Source organism: Pleuronectes platessa, chromosome 6, assembly GCF_947347685.1.
Source record: "Pleuronectes platessa chromosome 6, fPlePla1.1, whole genome shotgun sequence".
In the NCBI taxonomy this organism is placed as follows: domain Eukaryota; kingdom Metazoa; phylum Chordata; class Actinopteri; order Pleuronectiformes; family Pleuronectidae; genus Pleuronectes; species Pleuronectes platessa.
This window is the reverse complement of record NC_070631.1, coordinates 993,256-1,014,386: the sequence shown is the minus strand read 5'-3', so window position 1 is coordinate 1,014,386 and position 21,131 is coordinate 993,256. Positions and strand designations below refer to the sequence as shown.

At 44.3% G+C, this 21,131-nt stretch overlaps 2 protein-coding genes across 3 annotated transcripts in view; both read left to right on the top strand.

Annotated features, from left to right (window-relative positions):
• Window positions 1-21,131, top strand: part of LOC128441962 (uncharacterized) — a 50,420-nt gene that overhangs the window by 12,171 nt on the left and 17,118 nt on the right. The window lies entirely within an intron of this gene.
• LOC128441971 (uncharacterized) lies at window positions 75-20,154 on the top strand. Of its 2 annotated transcripts, none has more exons than XM_053424116.1 (7): window positions 75-176; window positions 14,576-14,890; window positions 15,139-15,462; window positions 15,646-15,768; window positions 16,153-16,190; window positions 18,593-18,748; window positions 19,113-20,154. In XM_053424116.1, exons 1-7 carry the CDS (start codon window positions 137-139, stop codon window positions 19,131-19,133), a joined length of 1,017 nt encoding a protein of 338 aa, XP_053280091.1. In that variant the 5' UTR covers window positions 75-136; the 3' UTR covers window positions 19,134-20,154. The 2 variants fall into 2 exon arrangements, with proteins under 2 accessions (XP_053280091.1, XP_053280090.1); XM_053424115.1 differs by having other exon boundaries at window positions 15,646-15,780.

The window sequence follows — 21,131 nt, the reverse complement described above, 5'->3', positions numbered from 1 at the left end:
AAGTGGATGATTGGGGATGGAGCTGATGCTGTGTGTGGTGTCGGGGGGGAGGGACTCTGTTAATTAGAGAAATAACAAGTTCCTTATTTGTCAGTGATGAAAGAGCAGAATCAGCTTCAACCATCAGAGCCTCGACATGAACGTCTGCTACACTTTGATCTGCTGCTTCTTCCTGTGTGAGTATCTTCATCATTTATCAAACTCACTCAGAGGAAAGTCTCTTTTCTGTCTGATCCAAGAGATTCAGCCCGATCCTTATTTCAGATCTCTAAATGTCTCCCTCCACTATAATCTGCTTTTGTCTCAAATAATTAAATTAAAAAGATGTAGATTTACAATCCTGTGTCCCCCTCATGTTGAATGGGGTCCTAGAAGGTTGTAGCAGGAAGTAAGGAGTCATAAGGACCTGACTGAGGAGCCGGCCCAATATCCAGACGATTAGGAAAACAACTATTACAGTTATAGACAGGAGGAAAATTACAGTTCCCCTAAGGCATCGGTTCCAAAACTGGGGGTAAGCAAAGTGGTTCAGGGGGTACGCAGGGAGATAATTTGATATTTGCCGGAGGCAGAGGGAGCGACTGTCGACTGGGGGGGACTCTTCTCAGTTTGCCTCAAATGCGTCGCGTCCCTCAGGGCCGGGAGGGGCCCTCGCAAACCAGGCGCCAGGGGTCTGCAGCGATGTCGGCAACCCACCCGACCCATTTGAAACACACGGACCAAGGCTTTATATGTGCGTGCGGGGGGGGGGCTACATAGCTGGTGATTGAATGTCTGAAGGTCTTTTTCACTACCACCCAGTGACCGGGCTTCAGGTCACTGGGTGGTCCGGTGGCCGGGGTAGGGAGTGCGTCTTTAACAACCATCTGTGTATGTGCAACCACAGTGCACGTTCAACCGCTGTAGGTCTAAGTTGGAGTTCCTGTAAGTGAGCTGTGGGGGGGGGGGGGGGGGGGGGGGGGGGTTAACCTGTAAGATAATGTGTGAGGCAGGAAGTGGTTGGTGAGCAGCTGCTTTCACTGCTGTACCCGCTCCGGCCTCCTCTTGTGACACCAGGTCATTATTAGAAGTGAGAGCATCACATTTACATACTGAGGCCTGTTTGGGGAGGAGGGAGCATCAAGCATCTGGGACACTGCAGCATGATGTAAGGAGTTGGTTTGCCTGATGATGTCAGGAATGATCTACTGTCAGTGTAGATGTTCACCATCTCCCTTCAACTTGCTTCACTGAGAGCAGAGAGCTCTGCTGCCTGTGCAGACAGAAGCAGGGAGTGGTCATGTGATCAATGCATCATGAGTTCTGTCAGACAACTCACGTTCGATCATGTATTATATTTGCTATAACAGATTTAGTGTTTGGCGTCTAGGCTCCAACTTAATCACTCCCCCATATGATTACACAGGAATGATGGGAGTGATGAGCAAATACTTGTAACCCCCGTTGGAGCCTACAGGTGGATGCTGGGCCTACAGGTGGATGCTGGGGTGGTGGAGGGACTGAAGCAACAGGTAGCAATACTGCAGCAGCAGTGCGAGCAAGAGGGGTTGATGGGAAATGTCTCTCTGGTTAAATAGACCATCTGATAAGTTGGGTGTGTATTAAGATGGTTGTGGAGATTGATGTATGTCACATGATTGGCGCATTGCAGCTCGAGTTGCCTGCCAGAACTAGCTCGCAGGCGTCGCCATATTTCTGTCAGACAACTCACGTTTGGTCATGTAATATATTTATTACAACAGATTTAGTGTTTTGGCTCCAACTTAATCACTCCCCCATATGATTACACAGGAATGATGGGAGTGATGAGCAAATACTTGTAACCCCCCAAAACTGCACATAGTCGGAGCCTGACGTACGGATCGGTATCTGCTATGTGTGGCCATTCTCCGTAGGGGCATTAGCCTGCAGGAGAATATGCTAACTAGTGAACTGTTAGAATCAGAATCAGAATTCTTTTTATTGCCTTGTATATTTTCACATATAGGAAATTGCCTTGGTGTGGTTGGTGCACTTTACAAACAACAATATAAAAACAACAATATAGAGCAATATAAACATCAATATAAAAAACAACAATATCGAAAAAATAATATATACAGTAAATGTGTTTTGTGCGGTTTTAAGGTGCAAAGATTGGTGGTAGTGCCAATAATGTAGTGTTATAAATTATGTGCGAGGGTGGGGGGGGGGGGGTCAGCAGAGTCAGTGTGATGGGGGGGGCTTGTTTGTGAGCCCCACTGCCATGGGGAAAAAGCTGTTCAGGTGACGCGAGGTTTTAGTCCTGACGGCCCGGAACCTTTTCCCAGATGGAAGTCTCTGGAACAGGTGGTGACCGGGATGGGAAGGATCAGCGATGATCTTGCCTGCTCTCTTTCTGGTCCTGGAGTGGAACAGGTCTAGGAGAGCCGGCAGGTCACAGCCGATGACCTTCTCAGCTGACCGAATGATCCGCTGCAGTCTGCCCTTGTCCTTGGCAGTGGAGGCAGCGAACCAAACGGTGATGGATGAGGTGAGGATGGACTCAATGATGGCTGTGTAGAACTCAACCATCACTTTCCGCGGCATGCTGAATTTCCTCAGTTGCCGCAGGAAGAACATCCTCTGCTGGGCCTTCTTGGTGATGGAGGTGATGTTCTCCGTCCACCTCAGGTCCTGTGCTATGATCGTCCCCAGGAATCTGAATGACTCCACTGTTTTAACTGGGGAGTCGCACATGGTGAGGGGGGCGGTTTGGGCTGGGCTCCTCCTGAAGTCTGCCACCATCTCTACAGTTTTTGAAGCGTTCAGCTCCAGGTGGTTCTGGCTGCACCAGGAAGCCAGGCTGTTAACTTCCTCTCTGTAGGCGGCCTCGTCCCCATTGGAAATTAATCCAATAAGGGTGGTGTCGTCGGCAAACTTCAGGAGTTTGACAGAGGGATGGCTGGAGGTGCAGTTGTTGGTGTAGAGGGAGAAGAGGAGAGGAGAGAGCACACAACCTTGAGGGGCTCCAGTGCTGATGGTCCGGGTGTCAGAGACAAGCTTCCCCAGCCTCACGCGCTGCTTCCTGTCGGTCAGGAAGTTGGTGATCCACCTGCAGGTGGGGTCAGGCACGCTCAGCTGGGTCAGCTTGTCCCGGAGAAGAGCTGGAGAGATGGTGTTGAATGCGGAGCTGAAGTCCACAAACAAGATCCTGGCGTAGGTGCTGGGGGAGTCGAGGTGCTGGAGGATGAAGTGGAGTCCCATGTTGACTGCATCGTCTACGGACCTGTTGGCTCTGTAGGCAAACTGCAGCGGGTCGAGGAGGTGGTTGGTTATAGTTTTGAGGTGGGTCAGCACGAGTCGCTCGAAGGTCTTCATTACTACAGAGGTCAGGGCGACTGGTCTGTAGTCATTAAGGCCTGTGATCCTCTGCTTCTTGGGAACGGGGATGATGGTGGATGTTTTCAGGCAGGCGGGTACAACACATTCAGCCAGTGAGGTGTTGAAAATGTCCGTGAACAATGGAGAAAGCTGATCCGCACAGTGCCTCAGTGTAGAGGGGGAGACAGCGTCTGGTCCAGCTGCCTTGCGGGGGTTCAGTTTCTTCAGGAGCTTATTTACATCTCTCTCCTGAATTGAGAGAGGTGTGAAGGGGGGGATGGAGGTGATGGGGCAGTCTGGGGCCATTTTGTGGGGGGGGCTAGTGTCTTTGTCCAGGCTGGGGAGAAGAGGTGTGATAGATGCGGGGGGGGTTTGAGAGGGTCTATCGAATCTACAATAAAAGTCATTCAGATCGTTGGCAAGTCTCAAGTCTTCCACAGAGTGGGGGGATTTGGTCTTGCAGCCGGTGATCACCCGAAGGCCTTTCCAGACTGACGAGGAGTCGTTGGCTGCAAACTGTTGTTCCAGCTTCTTTGAATACAGTCGTTTGGCCTCCTTAATCTCCTTGCCAAACGAGTATTTAATTAGTCTGAACCTATCCATGTCCCCACTCTTGAAGGCCACCTCTTTCTCCAAACGAAGCTGTTTGAGTTTTGCTGTGAACCAGGGCTTGTCGTTGTTATAACACACCCTGGTGCGTGTTGGAATACATCGGTCTTCACAGAAGCTGATGTAGGACGTCACAGCATCTGTATATTCGTCCAGGCTGTAAGTGGCAGTTCTAAAAATGTCCCAGTCTGTGTTTTCAAGGCAGTCACGCAGCTCCTCCACAGCTTCTCTGCTGCTCCAGTTCTTTGATCTCAGCACAGCAGGTTTAGAAATCTTGAGTTTCTGTCTGTAAGCCGGGATCAGGTGAATGAGAGCGTGGTCGGACAGACCCAGGGCAGCGCGGGAGACTGCATGATAAGCCTTGCTGATGGTGCTGTAGCAGTGATCCAGGGTGTTCTCCCCCCTGGTCGGGCATTTAATTGACTGTTTATATTTTGGGAGCTCCTGAGATAAGTTCCCCTTATTAAAGTCCCCAAGGACAATAACGGGGGAATATGTGTTCTCTCTCCTTCTCTCCACTCCCAGTATCTGCTCAGCGAGTTGTCGTTGAGCCTCGCGCACGTCAGCTTGCGGGGGGATGTAGACTCCAGCCAGGATGAAAGAGGTGAATTCCCGGGGAGAGTAGAACGGTCTGCAGGTGATGAAAAAAGTTTCCAGGTCCGGAGAACAGGACTGTAAAATGACTTTCACGTCGCTGCACCAGCCCTGGTTTATATAAAAACAAATCCCTCCGCCTTTTGCCTTGCGTGAGAGGATCGGGTCGCGGTCCGCGCGTAACAGCTGAAAGCCGGTCAGCTGTGCGGCGGAGTCCGGTGTGGCTTCGGTCAGCCACGATTCAGTAAAACAGAATACAGAAGAGAGGGAGAAGTCTCTATTTGTCCGGATGAGAAGGCGCAGTTCGTCCATCTTATTGCACAGCGAGCGGACATTAGAGAGGAGAATGCACGGGAGTGATGAGCGAAATCCTCTCTCCCTGAAGCGCACCAGAGCCCCAGCGCGCTTTCCTCTCCGTCTCCGCCTCAGTCTCGCTGCGTGGCCGAGGAGCACCGCACCTTTGACCAGTAAATCAACTAAATCCACGGAAGATGCGAGAAAGTTGGGACATAAATCAGATGGTGTTGTGTCCCTGATGTTAAGAAGCTCGTCCATCGTGAAAGTAATCCGAGTTGGGTCGCAATTAACAGAATTAAATACTAAAAACAAACACAGAAGTGCGCACCAACACACCGTGGCAGCCGTTCGTGGCGCCATCTTGGTTGAACTTGGTTCAACCAAGATGGCTGAACTTGGTTATGTGCGCCATTCACCGCCGCGGTGTGGTAATTCGCTGTAGGCAAATTGTCTGCAGGGGAATATACTACCTGGTGAGGTTCCCTATACGGGAATATAGTGAACTTGGCACATGGCAACATATGCACCGGAATTTCACACTTTAAGCCCAGCAAACCACCTGAAATGCAATAAAATAATCAGTCTGCAAAGCACATACAAATTATTCACTCACATGTTTTGTTTGTATCGCCAATATTCAAAACATGATTCGTTTCATCGGGCTTAACAAATGCGACATCCTGTCCTTAACCCTCGACAAGAGTAAGAAAAAACTACCAAAAAACCCCCATAAACAGGGGAAAATGTAGAAACCTCAGAGAGAGCCACATGTGAGGGATCCCTCTCCCAGGATGGACAGGAACAGATGTATGCCACGGCAAGGGTGCAATGAATCCCTTGGCATCGTTTGCATTGTATCGTCACCATTTGAGGGGATGAAGGCGCGCCGAAACATGCCTGTGACTAGCCCGGACGCAGAGACGTGATGGATCCCGAGATCTGACATGCAACAAAGGATTTATGCAGCGGAGATTACATATTAAAACATCAAGGCTGCAGATGATGTTTGAGAGTCAATATTCCTTCTTGTGGTGTCCAACATGGCATTAGTAGCATTGATGATGGAGTGTTGCAGTCATAGCGGTGCCACATCTTAGGGAGTGCGGGGACAGCATCCAGGTGTTAGGCCTCAGCTCTGGCAGGGATGGCGAAGCTTTGAGGAGATCTCGTCATGCATTTTCAACCATTGTTGGTAGGCAAGGGTGTCGTCAGATGGTTTGAAGAGGGATGCAAGCGTTTGATCATAGAGGAGAAAGAACAGAAAGCAGTATTATTCTTAGCAATGATAATTCAGAAGTCTCGACAAGATCTATCAGACTTGTTGTGAACATGTGTTCTTCTAAGACTAGAGAGGATAAGGTCATGTAGAGGATTAAATGAGCGTCCTTGTCAGATTTCCTATTAGACTGCTTCCGTTATCGTATACTCTGACTCACCTTGACAACAATTCAGTAATAAGGAAATATAAAGCCAAGGTAAATGTTAGGTAAGACTGTCATCATTGAGGATTCATAGATTTTCTATTGTAGCAGCATTGACGCATGATAAAGTTATTGGTTCTTGATCTATTCACTGCTCTGTAGGAATTGGATGAATACCATGAGGTCAAGACGCTCGGGTTTGGTTGGACAGACATTAATGAAGACTCCCCCAAAACAGCTGTGGTCTAAACTTCCTCTCTATGGGCAGAGATTTAATTTATTTATATTGTGATTAATTAAATTTATTTATATCAGGGTATCCACGGGATCTTGAAAAGTGTTTAAAGTGGATAAATACGTTTAGACCTCTACAGACCACAGAGTATATGTTATGTGCGCCATTTGCCGCCGCGGCGTGGCCATTCTCCCTAGCTTGTAACGTTAACGTTACTGCTAGCGTTGCTAACGTTAACTCATTTGCCGCTGCTTCAACTTCTACAGACCTCAGAGTGACAATGGGAGCCACAACAACTAGGGCTGCACAATTAATCGAATTGCATGATCGTCAGCGATATTGACATTTAAAATGCGTGCTTTGCTACATATCAAATCAAGCGCTTTCTCGACTAACATTCGCTAACCACCAGAGGGAGAACAAGATGGGAGTTGTCATGCACGCACCCTGCAGCGGTAGCCAGAACAAACGTTTTGTCTTCAGCCGATTCCGGTATTTCTTAGAAGAGTAGAGAGACAGAGAGTAGCCAGTCACGGTGTCGTGTGAAAGGTAAATCAATTATCAGGAGCAGAAGGCGGAATAGCACCATACATAGAGCAACAGCTTGTTGATGGCGTCAACAACGCTGGGCAGTTTGTGCTGTTTTTGGATGAGAGCCTCAATCCACAAAGAATAACAACCCGATATCCACGTTTGATACTGGCAGATGGTAATTTTCTCTTCAGGTGAAAAAACAGACTAGTGTCCCTGTGTTTGTCAGCTGAAAACTTTGTTACATTAAAGATATGCCACATGGTGGCTCTTTTTGAGAAAGTTGTAGCATTATATCGGTGACAATGTTAACCTAATTTGTATTATGTATGCTGCAAAATAGTGTTCCTTTAATTATTTAAAGTATTGTAAAATTTCCAATTGCAAAGTTGACTGAACCATTTACTGCTCAGTGTGTCTGTGAACTGTTTCTCACACCACAAGTAGATTATGACCACCAACAGTAGATTCTGACATATTTACTTCCTCAAAGTGCACCAGATTGTAGTCGACAAAGCGAAGACAAAATAATTGCCTGCGAATTTAATATCCGATCATTCGTTAGTTAGCTCATAGCGCGTGTTATTCGTGCAGCTGTAATAAACTTTGTTTTACCGGAGGTGCTGATGGAAGTAGCTGAGGAGTGAGCCATCTCGCTCCCTTCCTATCCCTGAAACTCGGGCATGTGCAATGCGACAAATATAGCACATGGCATGTCTGTTGCGAAATCATCGCATGCCAGAAGTTATAAGAAAGTCATATATACAAGTTATTTACAATTATTGCATGCAACATCTATGAGGGCCCATTTGAGGGTTCAGTATCTTGCCCAAGATTGAACCACCAACCTTTGGTTAGAGGAAAACCACTCTACCCACATATTACCTGCTAGCATTTGATTCCTTTGGCAAAGGTACTGTTGTCAGGAGACAGGAGCTTCGAACCCATGGCTGGAGATTGGACTACGACTCCCATAATCCTGCTGGATTGACGTACCAGGAAGTACTATAACACGAGCCGGCACCGTAGTTTTGTTTACATCACGTGCAGGGAAGATGGCGTGTGATTCGAGACTGAATTGTTTCATTCATAACGTTCAGTGCAGACTTCATTCAGCAGAGGAGACAGGATGAAAGCCCCAGCGGATCCAGGCGCGCTTCCTCTGCCTCCGAGGGACAACATCCCGCGGTGAGGGAGAAGTTGGTAGAGCAGAGATGTCCCGGGAAGAATCCGTCAGTGACGCTGCCACCAGCGTTTGTTCGGCCTCGCGGAGCCGCCTTCAGTCAAGAAGTAGTTGAAACTAACTCGTGGCTCAGACCGGATGAATTAAACGCTTCGGGTGCGCAGCTCCTCCAGGATGTGGTGCGCGCCGATTGGCCCGCGGGAGTCGTGGCGCAGAAATAAAAGCAATAAAGCGAACTTTTTCGGAGGAGGAATCACTCAGATTGAGAGAGACAACGACCCACGGAGGAACAACGGTCACTTGGTCAACGGCTGAGTTGTTGTTGAGTCAACATGCTAAAGTCATCATGTTAAATCATCATGTTAAAGTCATCATGCTAAAGTCACAATAAGGCATCATGCTAAAGTCATCATGCTAAAGTCATCACGCTAAAGTCATCGTGCTAAAAGTCATCATGCTAAAGTCATCATGCTAAAGTCATCACGCTAAAGTCATCGTGCTAAAAGTCATCATGCTAAAAGTTAACATGCTAAAGTCATCATGCTAAAGTCATCATGCTAAAATAATCATGCTAAAGTCACATTTAAGTCATCATGCTAAAGTCATCATGCTAAAAGTCAACATGCTAAAGTCACAATAAGGCATCATGCTAAAGTCATCATGCTAAAGTCATCATGCTAAAAGTCATCATGCTAAAAGTCATCATGTTAAGTCAACATGCTAAAGTCATCATGCTAAAAGTCAACATGCTAAAGTCATCATGTTAAGTCAACATGCTAAAGTCATCATGTTAAATCATCATGTTAAAGTCATCATGCTAAAGTCACAATAAGGCATCATGCTAAAGTCATCATGCTAAAGTCATCACGCTAAAGTCATCGTGCTAAAAGTCATCATGCTAAAGTCATCATGCTAAAGTCATCACGCTAAAGTCATCGTGCTAAAAGTCATCATGCTAAAAGTTAACATGCTAAAGTCATCATGCTAAAGTCATCATGCTAAAATAATCATGCTAAAGTCACATTTAAGTCATCATGCTAAAGTCATCATGCTAAAAGTCAACATGCTAAAGTCACAATAAGGCATCATGCTAAAGTCATCATGCTAAAGTCATCATGCTAAAAGTCATCATGCTAAAAGTCATCATGTTAAGTCAACATGCTAAAGTCATCATGCTAAAAGTCAACATGCTAAAGTCATCATGTTAAGTCAACATGCTAAAGTCATCATGTTAAATCATCATGTTAAAGTCATCATGCTAAAGTCACAATAAGGCATCATGCTAAAGTCATCATGCTAAAGTCATCGTGCCAAAAGTCATCATGCTAAAAGTCAACATGCTAAAGTCATCATGCTAAAGTCACACTAAAGTCATCATGCTAAAATAATCATGCTAAAGTCACACTAAAGTCATCATGCTAAAAGTCAACATGCTAAAGTCACAATAAGGCATCATGCTAAAGTCATCATGCTAAAGTCACAATAAGGCATCATGCTAAAGTCATCATGCTAAAGTCATCATGCTAAAAGTCATCATGCTAAAAGTCAACATGCTAAAGTCACACTAAAGTCATCATGCTAAAGTCATCATGCTAAAGTCACACTAAAGTCATCATGCTAAAGTCAACATGCTAAAGTCACAATAAGGCATCATGCTAAAGTCATCATGCTAAAGTCACAATAAGGCATCATGCTAAAGTCATCATGCTAAAGTCATCATGCTAAAGTCATCATGCTAAAGTCACAATAAGGCATCATGCTAAAGTCATCATGCTAAAGTCATCATGCTAAAGTCACACTAAATTCATCATGCTAAAGTCATCATGCTAAAGTCATCATGCTAAAAGTCAACATGCTAAAGTCATCATGTTAAGTCAACATGCTAAAGTCGTCATGTTAAATCATCATGTTAAAGTCATAATGCTAAAGTCACAATAAGGCATCATGCTAAAGTCATCATGCTAAAAGTCAACATGCTAAAGTCACAATAAGGCATCATGCTAAAGTCATCATGCTAAAGTCATCATGCTAAAAGTCATCATGCTAAAAGTCAACATGCTAAAGGCATCATGCTAAAGTCACACTAAAGTAGTGTGACCAGACGTCCCCGATTTCCGGGGACAGTCCCCGTTTTCGGTGATCTGTCCCCGGTCAAAGCTGTCCCCGGAAATGTCCCCGATTTTGACACTGAATGGGGGAAAAATCCGCGCAGACTCAAACACCAGTTATTACTGTAGTCATTTAACGCATCACCAGAGAAGACGTCGTATGACGTACAGACGTTATCAAGACGCACGACCAGACGCAGCAGCGTCAACAACAACAATCTAGAGGCGGCAAAAAGGAAAAAGAGAAGATCAGCGGTCATAAATGGTATGTTGTGTATGAACTTATTTATTTTGTGTGAATTGGCAGTAGACTTGGCTGTGTGTGTGTGTGTGTGTGTGAGAGAAGTGATGTAACGTTATAAAAGTCAGTGAACGTTAACATTATGACAATGTTTTCATATCTGTCATAAGTGAAGCTGTAATGGTAACGTTAGCATGAGATTACCAGGTGATGACATTGTATGTGGCTCTGTTTTGGAAGAGGGGGAGGTGGAACTGCTTTGTTAGCATATAATTTTCCTGTAGGCATAGTGACCTGAGACTGTTAAAATAATAATAATGATGATATTATTAATTAATAATTAATTAATTAATAATAAGTCAATGGTTGATAGTTGTGTGTGTTAGGCTGCTGTTTTGTTTTGCGCTGTGTGGGTAATCAATGACTGTAGTAGTTATAAATGCAGACCATTTGATTAGCTGATGCCCTGAGTCACTGTTTTATAGGTCACTGTTTTTAGTAAAGGTGAAATAAAGAAGTAAACAACAGAGTGAAGGAGAGAAGAGGAAAAGAGCAGGAGAATAGTGTGGAAAGGCAGAAATAAAGAAGTAAACAACAGAGGGAAGCTAAGGAGAGAAGAAAGAAGGGTGAAGAAAAGAAAAGCATTGAAGGAGAAGAGAACAGACGAGAGGCAAAAAGAGTAGAGGAGAAGATGGCTCTTTCAAAGAAGCGCAAATGCCATTTTACAGAACAAATCCAGAAAGAATTTCCATTTATACGCCCCTGTCGCCCAGGCCAAGACGACACAGTGGTCCACTGCACCCTTTGCCAGTCTTCTTTTTCAATTGCCAGTGGGGGGAGATATTCTGTGGTGGAGCATCAGCAGACAAAAAAACATAAAAAAGGTCTGACTGCCAATGCTCTTACGCCCACTATCACCACATTCTATAAGAAGACAGAGCCTTCCCAAAAGGAGTTCGAGCTAGCTGTGCAGGAGGGCATCTTGGCGTACCACACTATGAAACACAATCATAGTTACCGATCTATGGACTGCACAGCACAACTGACAAAGAAGCTTTATGAGCCAAAGTTTTCCTGTGGCCGGACCAAAGGTGAAGCCATAGTGAATAACGTCTTCGCACCATGGGCAACCAATATGGTAAGACAGGACCTAGAGCAGGTTGAATTTGTTTCCCTGTCCATTGATTCATCCAATCATGGACATTTGAAGCTGCTGCCATTAATCGTCAGGTATTGCAAAGCAAATGATGGCAGCATGTCCATAGAAACAAAATTGCTTGATTTTGTTGAACTTAAAGGAGAAAAGGCAGAGGAACTTGCAGCTGAGATCATGGTGGTGATTGAAAAATTCTCCCTGGAAAATAAAGTAGTGGCATTCTCTGCCGACAATACAAACACCAACTTTGGCGGGCTGAATAGGGTGGGGAGAATCAACGTCCACACCAAAGTGAAAAATGCACTGCAGCGGGAGGTGATTGGCCTGGGTTGTCCTGCCCACATCATCCATAATGCAACCAGAACAGCTATGGATACCCTTCCCATCGATGTAGAGTACCTGCTCACAAAGATATTCGGGTATTTTCATATTTACACTGTTAGAGTGGAAAGATTGAAGAGCTTTTGTGAATTTGTTGGCCAAGAGTATCAAAAAATCTTAGGACACAGCAACGTTCGCTGGCTGTCCATGCTCCCTGCTCTAGAAAGAGTGCTTAAAATGTATGCACCACTTAAAGCCTTTTTTCTTTCTGAAGAGAAATGCCCTGTTGTCTTGCGAAGAATGTTTGAAGATCCACTGACTGAACTGTGGCTTGCCTTTGCCCATGGAAACCTGGCCATATTTAGTGAAACAATCAAGAAGCTTGAAGGCCAGGACCGCTGTGCTGTGGAGTCAGCTGCAATCCTGAGAGAGGTGGAGATAAAATTGACAGCAAGACGTGACGACAGCTTCATTCCAGTACTGGCCAGAGGACTACTGGGAGAGCTCGTGGAAAATGCAGCAATTACTAGAGAAAACTTTCTCAATACAACTCAGTCTTTCTTCACAACGGCTGTGAACTACTTGCAAGCTTGGGGAAAGCATACAGACAATTTAAATGACTTGCACTGTCTCCTTTTAAAAAAGAAACCTCTGCGCAAAGAGATCCAGAAGGCAACAGCCACACTGCAGGAAAAGTGCCCCAATGTGAAAATCAAAGAAGATGATTTGTTTGATGAGGTTTCTGCCCTGCAAGAGTTCCTAAAGGGGGAATCACTCTTGAAATGGAGAGAGATTGAGACACCACTCAGTCAGAGATGGAGCACAGTATTTACTCATTTCAAAGAAAATGACATCCCGCACACTAACCTGGCAAGATTAGTGTCTGTTGTCATGTGCTTACCCGGCAGTAATGCACCAGTAGAGAGGGTGTTCTCTCAAATGAATGACATATGGACAGACAGCAGAAATAGGTTCACTGTTCCTTCCATCAAGGCCATACTTATTGTAAAGACAAACATCAACCTCCCTTGTGATAAGTTTATGGAGATGCTGGCCAAAGACAGAGCCATCCAGAAGAAAATACATTCTTCTGAGAAATATGCAAATCAGGTAAGTAGAGGGAGGGAGAGAAAGTGGGAATGAGGGAGAGTGAGAGACAGAGAGACAAAGTGAGAGAGGAGAGGAGATAGGTGGAGAAACAGATAATATATGAGCCCAATTTCTATACTGGAACTGTCCCCCTGATGAGTGACTTTTGTGGGTGCACTTTATAAATGTAGGTTTTGATTTTAATACAGTAGCCTATTACTATTGGCTCTGTTCTTGCAGTTTTTCTCATGTTCTCTGCTCTTATTCTACCCAGGCTCCTGAGGCGGAGGTGGATGAATGAGGGACCCACCATCACACACAGGCAACGCCCAACCATGTGCAGTTTCCGTAACCACACCTCTACCTGTGAAGGCTTCAATTATCTTATAGTCCAACTAACTTTACAATATCTACTGACACTGAGCTGTGATAATATAACACTGTGAAGACATACAGGAAACATTCTGCATACTGATAAAGTGTTTGTTTAATTATAAATTTTATTTTCTATTAAAATCCATTAATGATGTATTTTTATTAACATAACTAATGTTCTAATATTTTCTCAGGGCCCCTGTCAGTCACGGCCACGGGCCCTCAGAATTTTCCTAACTTTTTGCCCCCTAATGGCACCTCTGACCTTTTGTGTAATAAAAGCTGGTTAAAATACATGAAAAAGTACTTGTCCCCATTTATTATTTCATAATGATAATATGTAATGATTTTTCACCGCCGCATTGAAAATGTCCCCGATTTTCATTTCAGAAATCTGGTCACCTTACACTAAAGTCATCATGCTAAAGTCATCATGCTAAAGTCAACATGCTAAAGTCACAATAAGGCATCATGCTAAAGTCATCATGCTAAAGTCATCATGCTAAAAGTCATCATGCTAAAAGTCAACATGCTAAAGTCACACTAAAGTCATCATGCTAAAGTCATCATGCTAAAGTCATCAAGCTAAAGTCATCACACTAACGAATGATACTAGCTTACAGATAACTCTACTTATTCTTCTTCTAAAATAATCTAAAATCTAGAATAATAATGATTAAGAAAATACAAATAATAAAATATAAATGGTAAAATCATTAAATGCATTAATATTAATACATAAATACATAATTCCATTTTGTCCCAATGACTGTGTTCAGCAGCTGTTCTACAGATATCCACCATATTAACAACTGCTTCAGTCGGTCAGTGTGTTGAGCTCTGACGTCCCACAAATAATCAGTTTCAAATTAACTTTCACTTTTACAGTGTAAATTAAATCTTCACTAACACAGAGAAACTGCAGTGAGAATAAAAGAGGAAGGAGAAAAGAAAGATGTGAATGAAAACAGGAACATTCAGTCTCTGTGTTTAACATCAGACTCTGTGTAGATGTTCAGTTATTACAACACTAATGATCATAATCTACTGACTGTTCTTGTGTGACTGTTCAGATGACGTCAGCGCAGAGATCCTCACCTACTCAGCTAATGAAGGAGAAACCATCAGAGTCAAATATTCCTTCCGTTCATATGGAAGCAGGAAGTTCTGTCGGGGACGATGTGAAGCAGGAGATGTTCTCATTGAAACAGAAGAAAATGAAGCGAGGAACGGACGATACAGCATCAAATATGAGAAACCAGGTGACGCTGAAGGAGATCTGTCAGTGACCATGACAAATGTGAGCAAGTCTGACTCTGGAATGTACCAGTTTGGCCTCGGCAGTGATTCTTCTTTGTATCGGGAGTTTAAAATCCTCATCCATGATGGTGAGTTTCAACTATAATACATAAAACTGTGTCGTCCTTCTTTCTGAAGCAGGGACGTTGAAATTACCTGGAGGCCCCGAGGTGAGTCTCTTTCTTGCTTCTTGTCTCATGCTGCAGCCGTTTGGACAAAGTGCAGAGCCGGGGGGGGGGGACTGATAACTGAATATGGGCTGCAGTACCTGTTTGAAACACTAGCTGTCAGTCCTACGTGTTGATCCTTTAACTACAGATGTTTGTCTTCTCAACAGCTCAGCTGGACGGAAGCTCTGGAGTAAAACAGCTCTATAAGAGAAGTGGAGGAAACGTCACTGTTCAATGTTTCTTCACTAACCCCAAAGGAAGTAAATTCTTCTGCAGAGAAGAATGTGGAGAGACCAAGAACGTTCTCATCCAAACAAGTGGTTACAAAGAACGAAGCGGAAGATACAGCATCAGGTATTTCACAGAACATGGAGGACAAGGAGGATTTCTGTTGGTGACCATCACACAGCTCATCAGCTCCGACTCAGGACGCTACAGATGTTCTGTGGGTGAAGAATCACACAGAGACTTTGAAGTCATTGTCACAGATGGTAAGTTTCCACTGGAGTGAACGTCAGCTCCAGTTTCACACGTTCATCAGCTTCACCTGAAACCACCAACCAGTCTGAGGACCAGACACCTGAGACCACAGGTCAACACATGTACCTGCGTCCTCTCAGTGCCTGTTGAAGCTGAAACACAGATTTTAATATGTGTCCTGTATTAATGCTCAGGAGCTGATACGTTCTCCACCAAGAACTTGATTCTGACTGTGAGACTGACGCTGGTCGTCCTGGTCGTCCTGTTATCAGGGGCCGCACTGATATTCTGCAGAAACAGGACTAACAGACCCAGAGGTGAGGCCACAGGTAATACACACACACACACAAGTACACACATGCTGATCACACATACAACAACTGGATCTTCAGTTTTCAGTGAATATGAAAATCATCGAGATCAAAACCCAGAATCTGATTCAGCAGCAAACACGAAACACAAGTTCCAACGTTTACGTGCAGAAATAAGGAGAAGAAGGAAAACTCACCAGGACAGATACTACAACAAATACTAGAACTCATACTAGGACAAATAGTATAACAAATACTAGAAGATACACAGATAGATATAATAGAACAGAAGGTTTTGATTGGACTCAAAGAACCTGTGTTGTCACCTTCTGCTGCTGAAGCTCCAGATGTGAACTCAGGACCCAGTTTGATTTCCTCTTGTGTTTTCAGAACCTCCGGTGGAGACGGATCCTGCTTCTGTCCCTGAGGTGAGTTTCAGTCGTTAGTAACACAAACGTCCCTGAGGTGAGTTTCAGTCGTTAGTAACACAAACGTCTCTGAGGTGATTTTCAGTCGTTAGTAACACAAACGTCCCTGAGGTGAGTTTCAGTCGATAGTAACACAAACGTCCCTGAGGTGAGTTTCAGTCGTTAGTAACACAAACGTCCCTGAGGTGAGTTTCAGTCGATAGTAACACAAACGTCCCTGAGGTGAGTTTCAGTCGTTAGTAACACAAACGTCCCTGAGGTGAGTTTCAGTCGTTAGTAACACAAACGTCCCTGAGGTGAGTTTCAGTCGTTAGTAACACAAACGTCCCTGAGGTGAGTTTCAGTCGATAGTAACACAAACGTCCCTGAGGTGAGTTTCAGTCGTTAGTAACACAAACGTCCCTGAGGTGAGTTTCAGTCGTTAGTAACACAAACGTCCCTGAGGTGAGTTTCAGTCGTTAGTAACACAAACGTCCCTGAGGTGAGTTTCAGTCGTTAGTAACACAAACGTCCCTGAGGTGAGTTTCAGTCGTTAGTAACACAAACGTCCCTGAGGTGAGTTTCAGTCGTTAGTAACACAAACGTCCCTGAGGTGAGTTTCAGTCGTTAGTAACACAAACGTCCCTGAGGTGAGTTTCAGTCGTTAGTAACACAAACGTCCCTGAGGTGAGTTTCAGTCGTTAGTAACACAAACGTCCCTGAGGTGAGTTTCAGTCGTTAGTAACACAAACGTCCCTGAGGTGAGTTTCAGTCGATAGTAACACAAACGTCCCTGAGGTGAGTTTCAGTCGTTAGTAACACAAACGTCCCTGAGGTGAGTTTCAGTCGTTAGTAACACAAACGTCCCTGAGGTGAGTTTCAGTCGTTAGTAACACAAACGTCCCTGAGGTGAGTTTCAGTCGTTAGTAACACAAACGTCCCTGAGGTGAGTTTCAGTCGATAGTAACACAAACGTCCCTGAGGTGAGTTTCAGTCGTGAGTAACACAAACGTCCCTGAGGTGAGTTTCAGTCGTTAGTAACACAAACGTCTCTGAGGTGAGTTTCAGTCGTTAGTAACACAAACGTCCCTGAGGTGAGTTTCAGTCGTTAGTAACACAAACGTCCCTGAGGTGAGTTTCAGTCGTTAGTAACACAAACGTCCCTGAGGTGAGTTTCAGTCGATAGTAGCACAAACGTCCCTGAGGTGAGTTTCAGTCGTTAGTAACACAAACGTCTCTGAGGTGAGTTTCAGTCGTTAGTAACACAAACGTCCCTGAGGTGAGTTTCAGTCGATAGTAACACAAACGTCTCTGAGGTGAGTTTCAGTCGTTAGTAACACAAACGTCCCTGAGGTGAGTTTCAGTCGTTAGTAACACAAACGTCTCTGAGGTGAGTTTCAGTCGTTAGTAACACAAACGTCCCTGAGGTGAGTTTCAGTCGATAGTAACACAAACGTCTCTGAGGTGAGTTTCAGTCGTTAGTAACACAAACGTCCCTGAGGTGAGTTTCAGTCGTTAGTAACACAAACGTCCCTGAGGTGAGTTTCAGTCGTTAGTAACACAAACGTCTCTGAGGTGAGTTTCAGTCGATAGTAACACAAACGTCCCTGAGGTGAGTTTCAGTCGTTAGTAACACAAACGTCCCTGAGGTGAGTTTCAGTCGTTAGTAACACAAACGTCCCTGAGGTGAGTTTCAGTCGATAGTAACACAAACGTCCCTGAGGTGAGTTTCAGTCGATAGTAACACAAACGTCCCTGAGGTGAGTTTCAGTCGATAGTAACACAAACGTCCCTGAGGTGAGTTTCAGTCGATAGTAACACAAACGTCCCTGAGGTGAGTTTCAGTCGTTAGTAACACAAACGTCCCTGAGGTGAGTTTCAGTCGTTAGTAACACAAACGTCCCTGAGGTGAGTTTCAGTCGTTAGTAACACAAACGTCCCTGAGGTGAGTTTCAGTCGTTAGTAACACAAACGTCCCTGAGGTGAGTTTCAGTCGATAGTAACACAAACGTCCCTGAGGTGAGTTTCAGTCGTTAGTAACACAAACGTCTCTGAGGTGAGTTTCAGTCGATAGTAACACAAACGTCCCTGAGGTGAGTTTCAGTCGATAGTAACACAAACGTCCCTGAGGTGAGTTTCAGTCGTTAGTAACACAAACGTCCCTGAGGTGAGTTTCAGTCGTTAGTAACACAAACGTCCCTGAGGTGAGTTTCAGTCGTTAGTAACACAAACGTCCCTGAGGTGACGAAACTCGACCAACATCCAGAAAAGATTTGAAAACGAGAAAGTCATTAAAAGTTAAAAAGAAGAGAGATAAAGAAAAAGATCAGATTCCTCCAAAGAGGAGCAGATTATAACATGTTGATATTTAAATGGTTTAGTTTTGTTGATTAATGAAACTCAAATCTCTTGGTCTCCTGCAGCCCGACCCCGTGTACGAGGATTTCAGAGACGAGGACCGACCTCCTGCTGCTGTGGAAATCTCTCCAGATTATTCTTACGTCAAGTACAACACAACACAACTAGTCACAGCCGGTGATGACGACAACTTTGTCACTGCTGCTACTTCTCAGCACAATGTAAGGAAAAGCATTACAACATTAAAATCTCTACCAGGTCACTTAAACATGAAGGTGATCCAGAAACACATGAAGGAAACGTAGACTGTGAATAAGAACGGACAGAGACTACGTACAAACCTGTGTTCTCTCGATTGACCAGCAGAGGGCGACTCCACTGGTCGTAATAGAATGGAGGTCAACAGAAGTTTCTGAGCCTACGTCAGTGAACATTCTACTAAGAAGTCTTCTTCAAACAGCTGATGTTCATTTAGTCAATTCTGATCATTTGGAGTCAAAGCTTCAGAGGAGGTGGTTTTAAGTGTAATAACACAATAGTAAAGTAAAGTCACACAAATACACTTTGTCTGTTTTCTTTTTCCAGGCTGACGACAGCTCAGGTTGACTCACCTGCGATCGGGGGGGATTATTCCAACAGGGCTACAGGCTTTGCTAACAGCACCCCCCACCCCCTCCGATGAGGATGATGTAGTCTACTCCGTCCTTCAGTAGATGATATGTCACTTCAGCGTCTCCTCTCTCATTGGCCGACAGGAAGTGTTGGCATTTTATATTTTAGCTTGTCTGTGTGTGTGTCTGTGAAGATGGCATTAGAACTGAAAGTCTAAAGAATAAAGCAGGAGGGTGGGGGCAGGAGCAGTTTGGGCTTTCACACAAATTATTTATAATAACCTTTGGTGCTTTGTGTTAATCTTGAAGTTAGAGTGTGTGTGCGTCACATCGCTGGTCAGTCTCACACCTGTCTTGATAAAGGGTCTGATGAGAGCCGCTGCCTGTTGTGGGATAAATCTGTGACATACGATACACTGTACTTTAACTTCTTCTCATACTTAACTTTTTATATTAAAGCATAAATCCCTTAGATTCATTCAACATCACACAGAGTTCAAGCAGCTGCCCCAGGTTCTGGGGGAAGATAGAAAAGTGTTGTTCTGGTTTAGTTGTTTTGAATGTTTACACAAATAGAACATACAGCCGATAGAGCAGGAACACAATATTCTTTACTCCAATGAACAACAACATTGACCCACAAGGCGTCTAACGAGTCAAGGCTAGTTTATGAAACACAAAATCCAACTGTCATGGTGGGGAGATTTGTCCTTCAACTATCAGAGGAGGAGCGTGACTGGGAGTGGCTCCTTGTCACTTCCTGGTTCCAGAGCCAAGAGGCGTGGATCTAAGCCTGTGCACCAACCAGGGAGAACCACATTGATTTGCGGTGACACCCCTTCATTATTTGGCCCAATCAAATTATACCTAGTGTTATAAATATAACAATCATCGTCTTTTCAGCGAGACTATTGACCACCCCGTGCTTCTTGTTTATCCGAGGCTGTGCATGAGCGCTCATAGCTATGCTGTTAACTTTTCATTGCTTCTTAATAAATCCTTGTTGAATTAGTCCAGACCGGCTCTTCTCATATTTGTGATAAACGAACACGTTGACAGAAGCTGCTGAAGATCATCTGAAGCACATGAAGACAAAAGTCTCTTCTCAGTCTTATTTTAGCTTCATATTATTTATGTTGACAATGTTTTATTATCACAGAAAATTAAAACAGGTTGAAGACAAATAATTCATGTTTAAGTTTATTGTCGTGTTGGTTACTTTTGGGAGCATCAGGATTAACATAAAATATTTGTTTTTTAGTGTCAGTCTGGTCATGTGTGGTACTGCAGGTCAGTGGAAACACAATCTGGTACTTTCATCAAACACTGTTGTTTTCCAAACAGGAAGCAGCTGAGTGTGTGTGGTGGAGGTAAAGTGTGTGTGCGTGTGTGTGTGTGTGTGCGTACGTGTGTGTGTACGTGTGTGTGTGTTCTCTAGTCTCCTCCCACAGTCCAACATATGTTGATGGACTGAAGGTGTGATTGTGAGTTTGAATTATTGTTTTTCTCTGAAAAGAGAAATAGAAAATCACAAGTACCGTCTGCATGGATACAAATTGTATTAATAGAGAGATATTACTTTAGAATGTATAAAATATAACATGACACATATCGTCTTTGAAACGATATGTAGTACGTAAGTTCCAGGTTATTGAAATGTGGTAACGGTACCAGTAGGTGGCAGTGTGTAGCAGAGGCTGTGAAGTGATAAATACTTTAGTTTCTTCTGTTCACACATACATGAGGTTGTGTGAATCCAGACCAGGAGCTTGTTACTGTGCTCAGTTTGTTTTCTGACCCTGAGAAACCAGCAGCCGATCCAGTGGTTTGAGTTTCCTGTGTTTGAACCAGTTCGTGTCAGTGACGTGCTGAGCTCCTGCAGACTCACTGAAGAGGAGCACATCTCCAGCTCCTCACCAGTGAAGCAGATATCTTCTGCCCTCTGCTGGTTCTCTGCTGCAGCGCCTCACACCTGCTGCAGGGTTTCAGAGCT

What these genes read in the sequence shown, in the direction of transcription:
- LOC128441971 (XM_053424115.1), top strand. Translation starts at nt 137, where the DNA reads ATGAACGTCTGCTACACTTTGATCTGCTGCTTCTTCCTGT. An exon ending in TAAAATCCTCATCCATGATG is followed by an intron (nt 14,891 to 15,138) that starts GTGAGTTTCAAC and finishes TCTTCTCAACAG; the next exon opens with CTCAGCTGGACGGAAGCTCT. An exon ending in CTGCTACTTCTCAGCACAAT is followed by an intron (nt 18,749 to 19,112) that starts GTAAGGAAAAGC and finishes TTCTTTTTCCAG; the next exon opens with GCTGACGACAGCTCAGGTTG.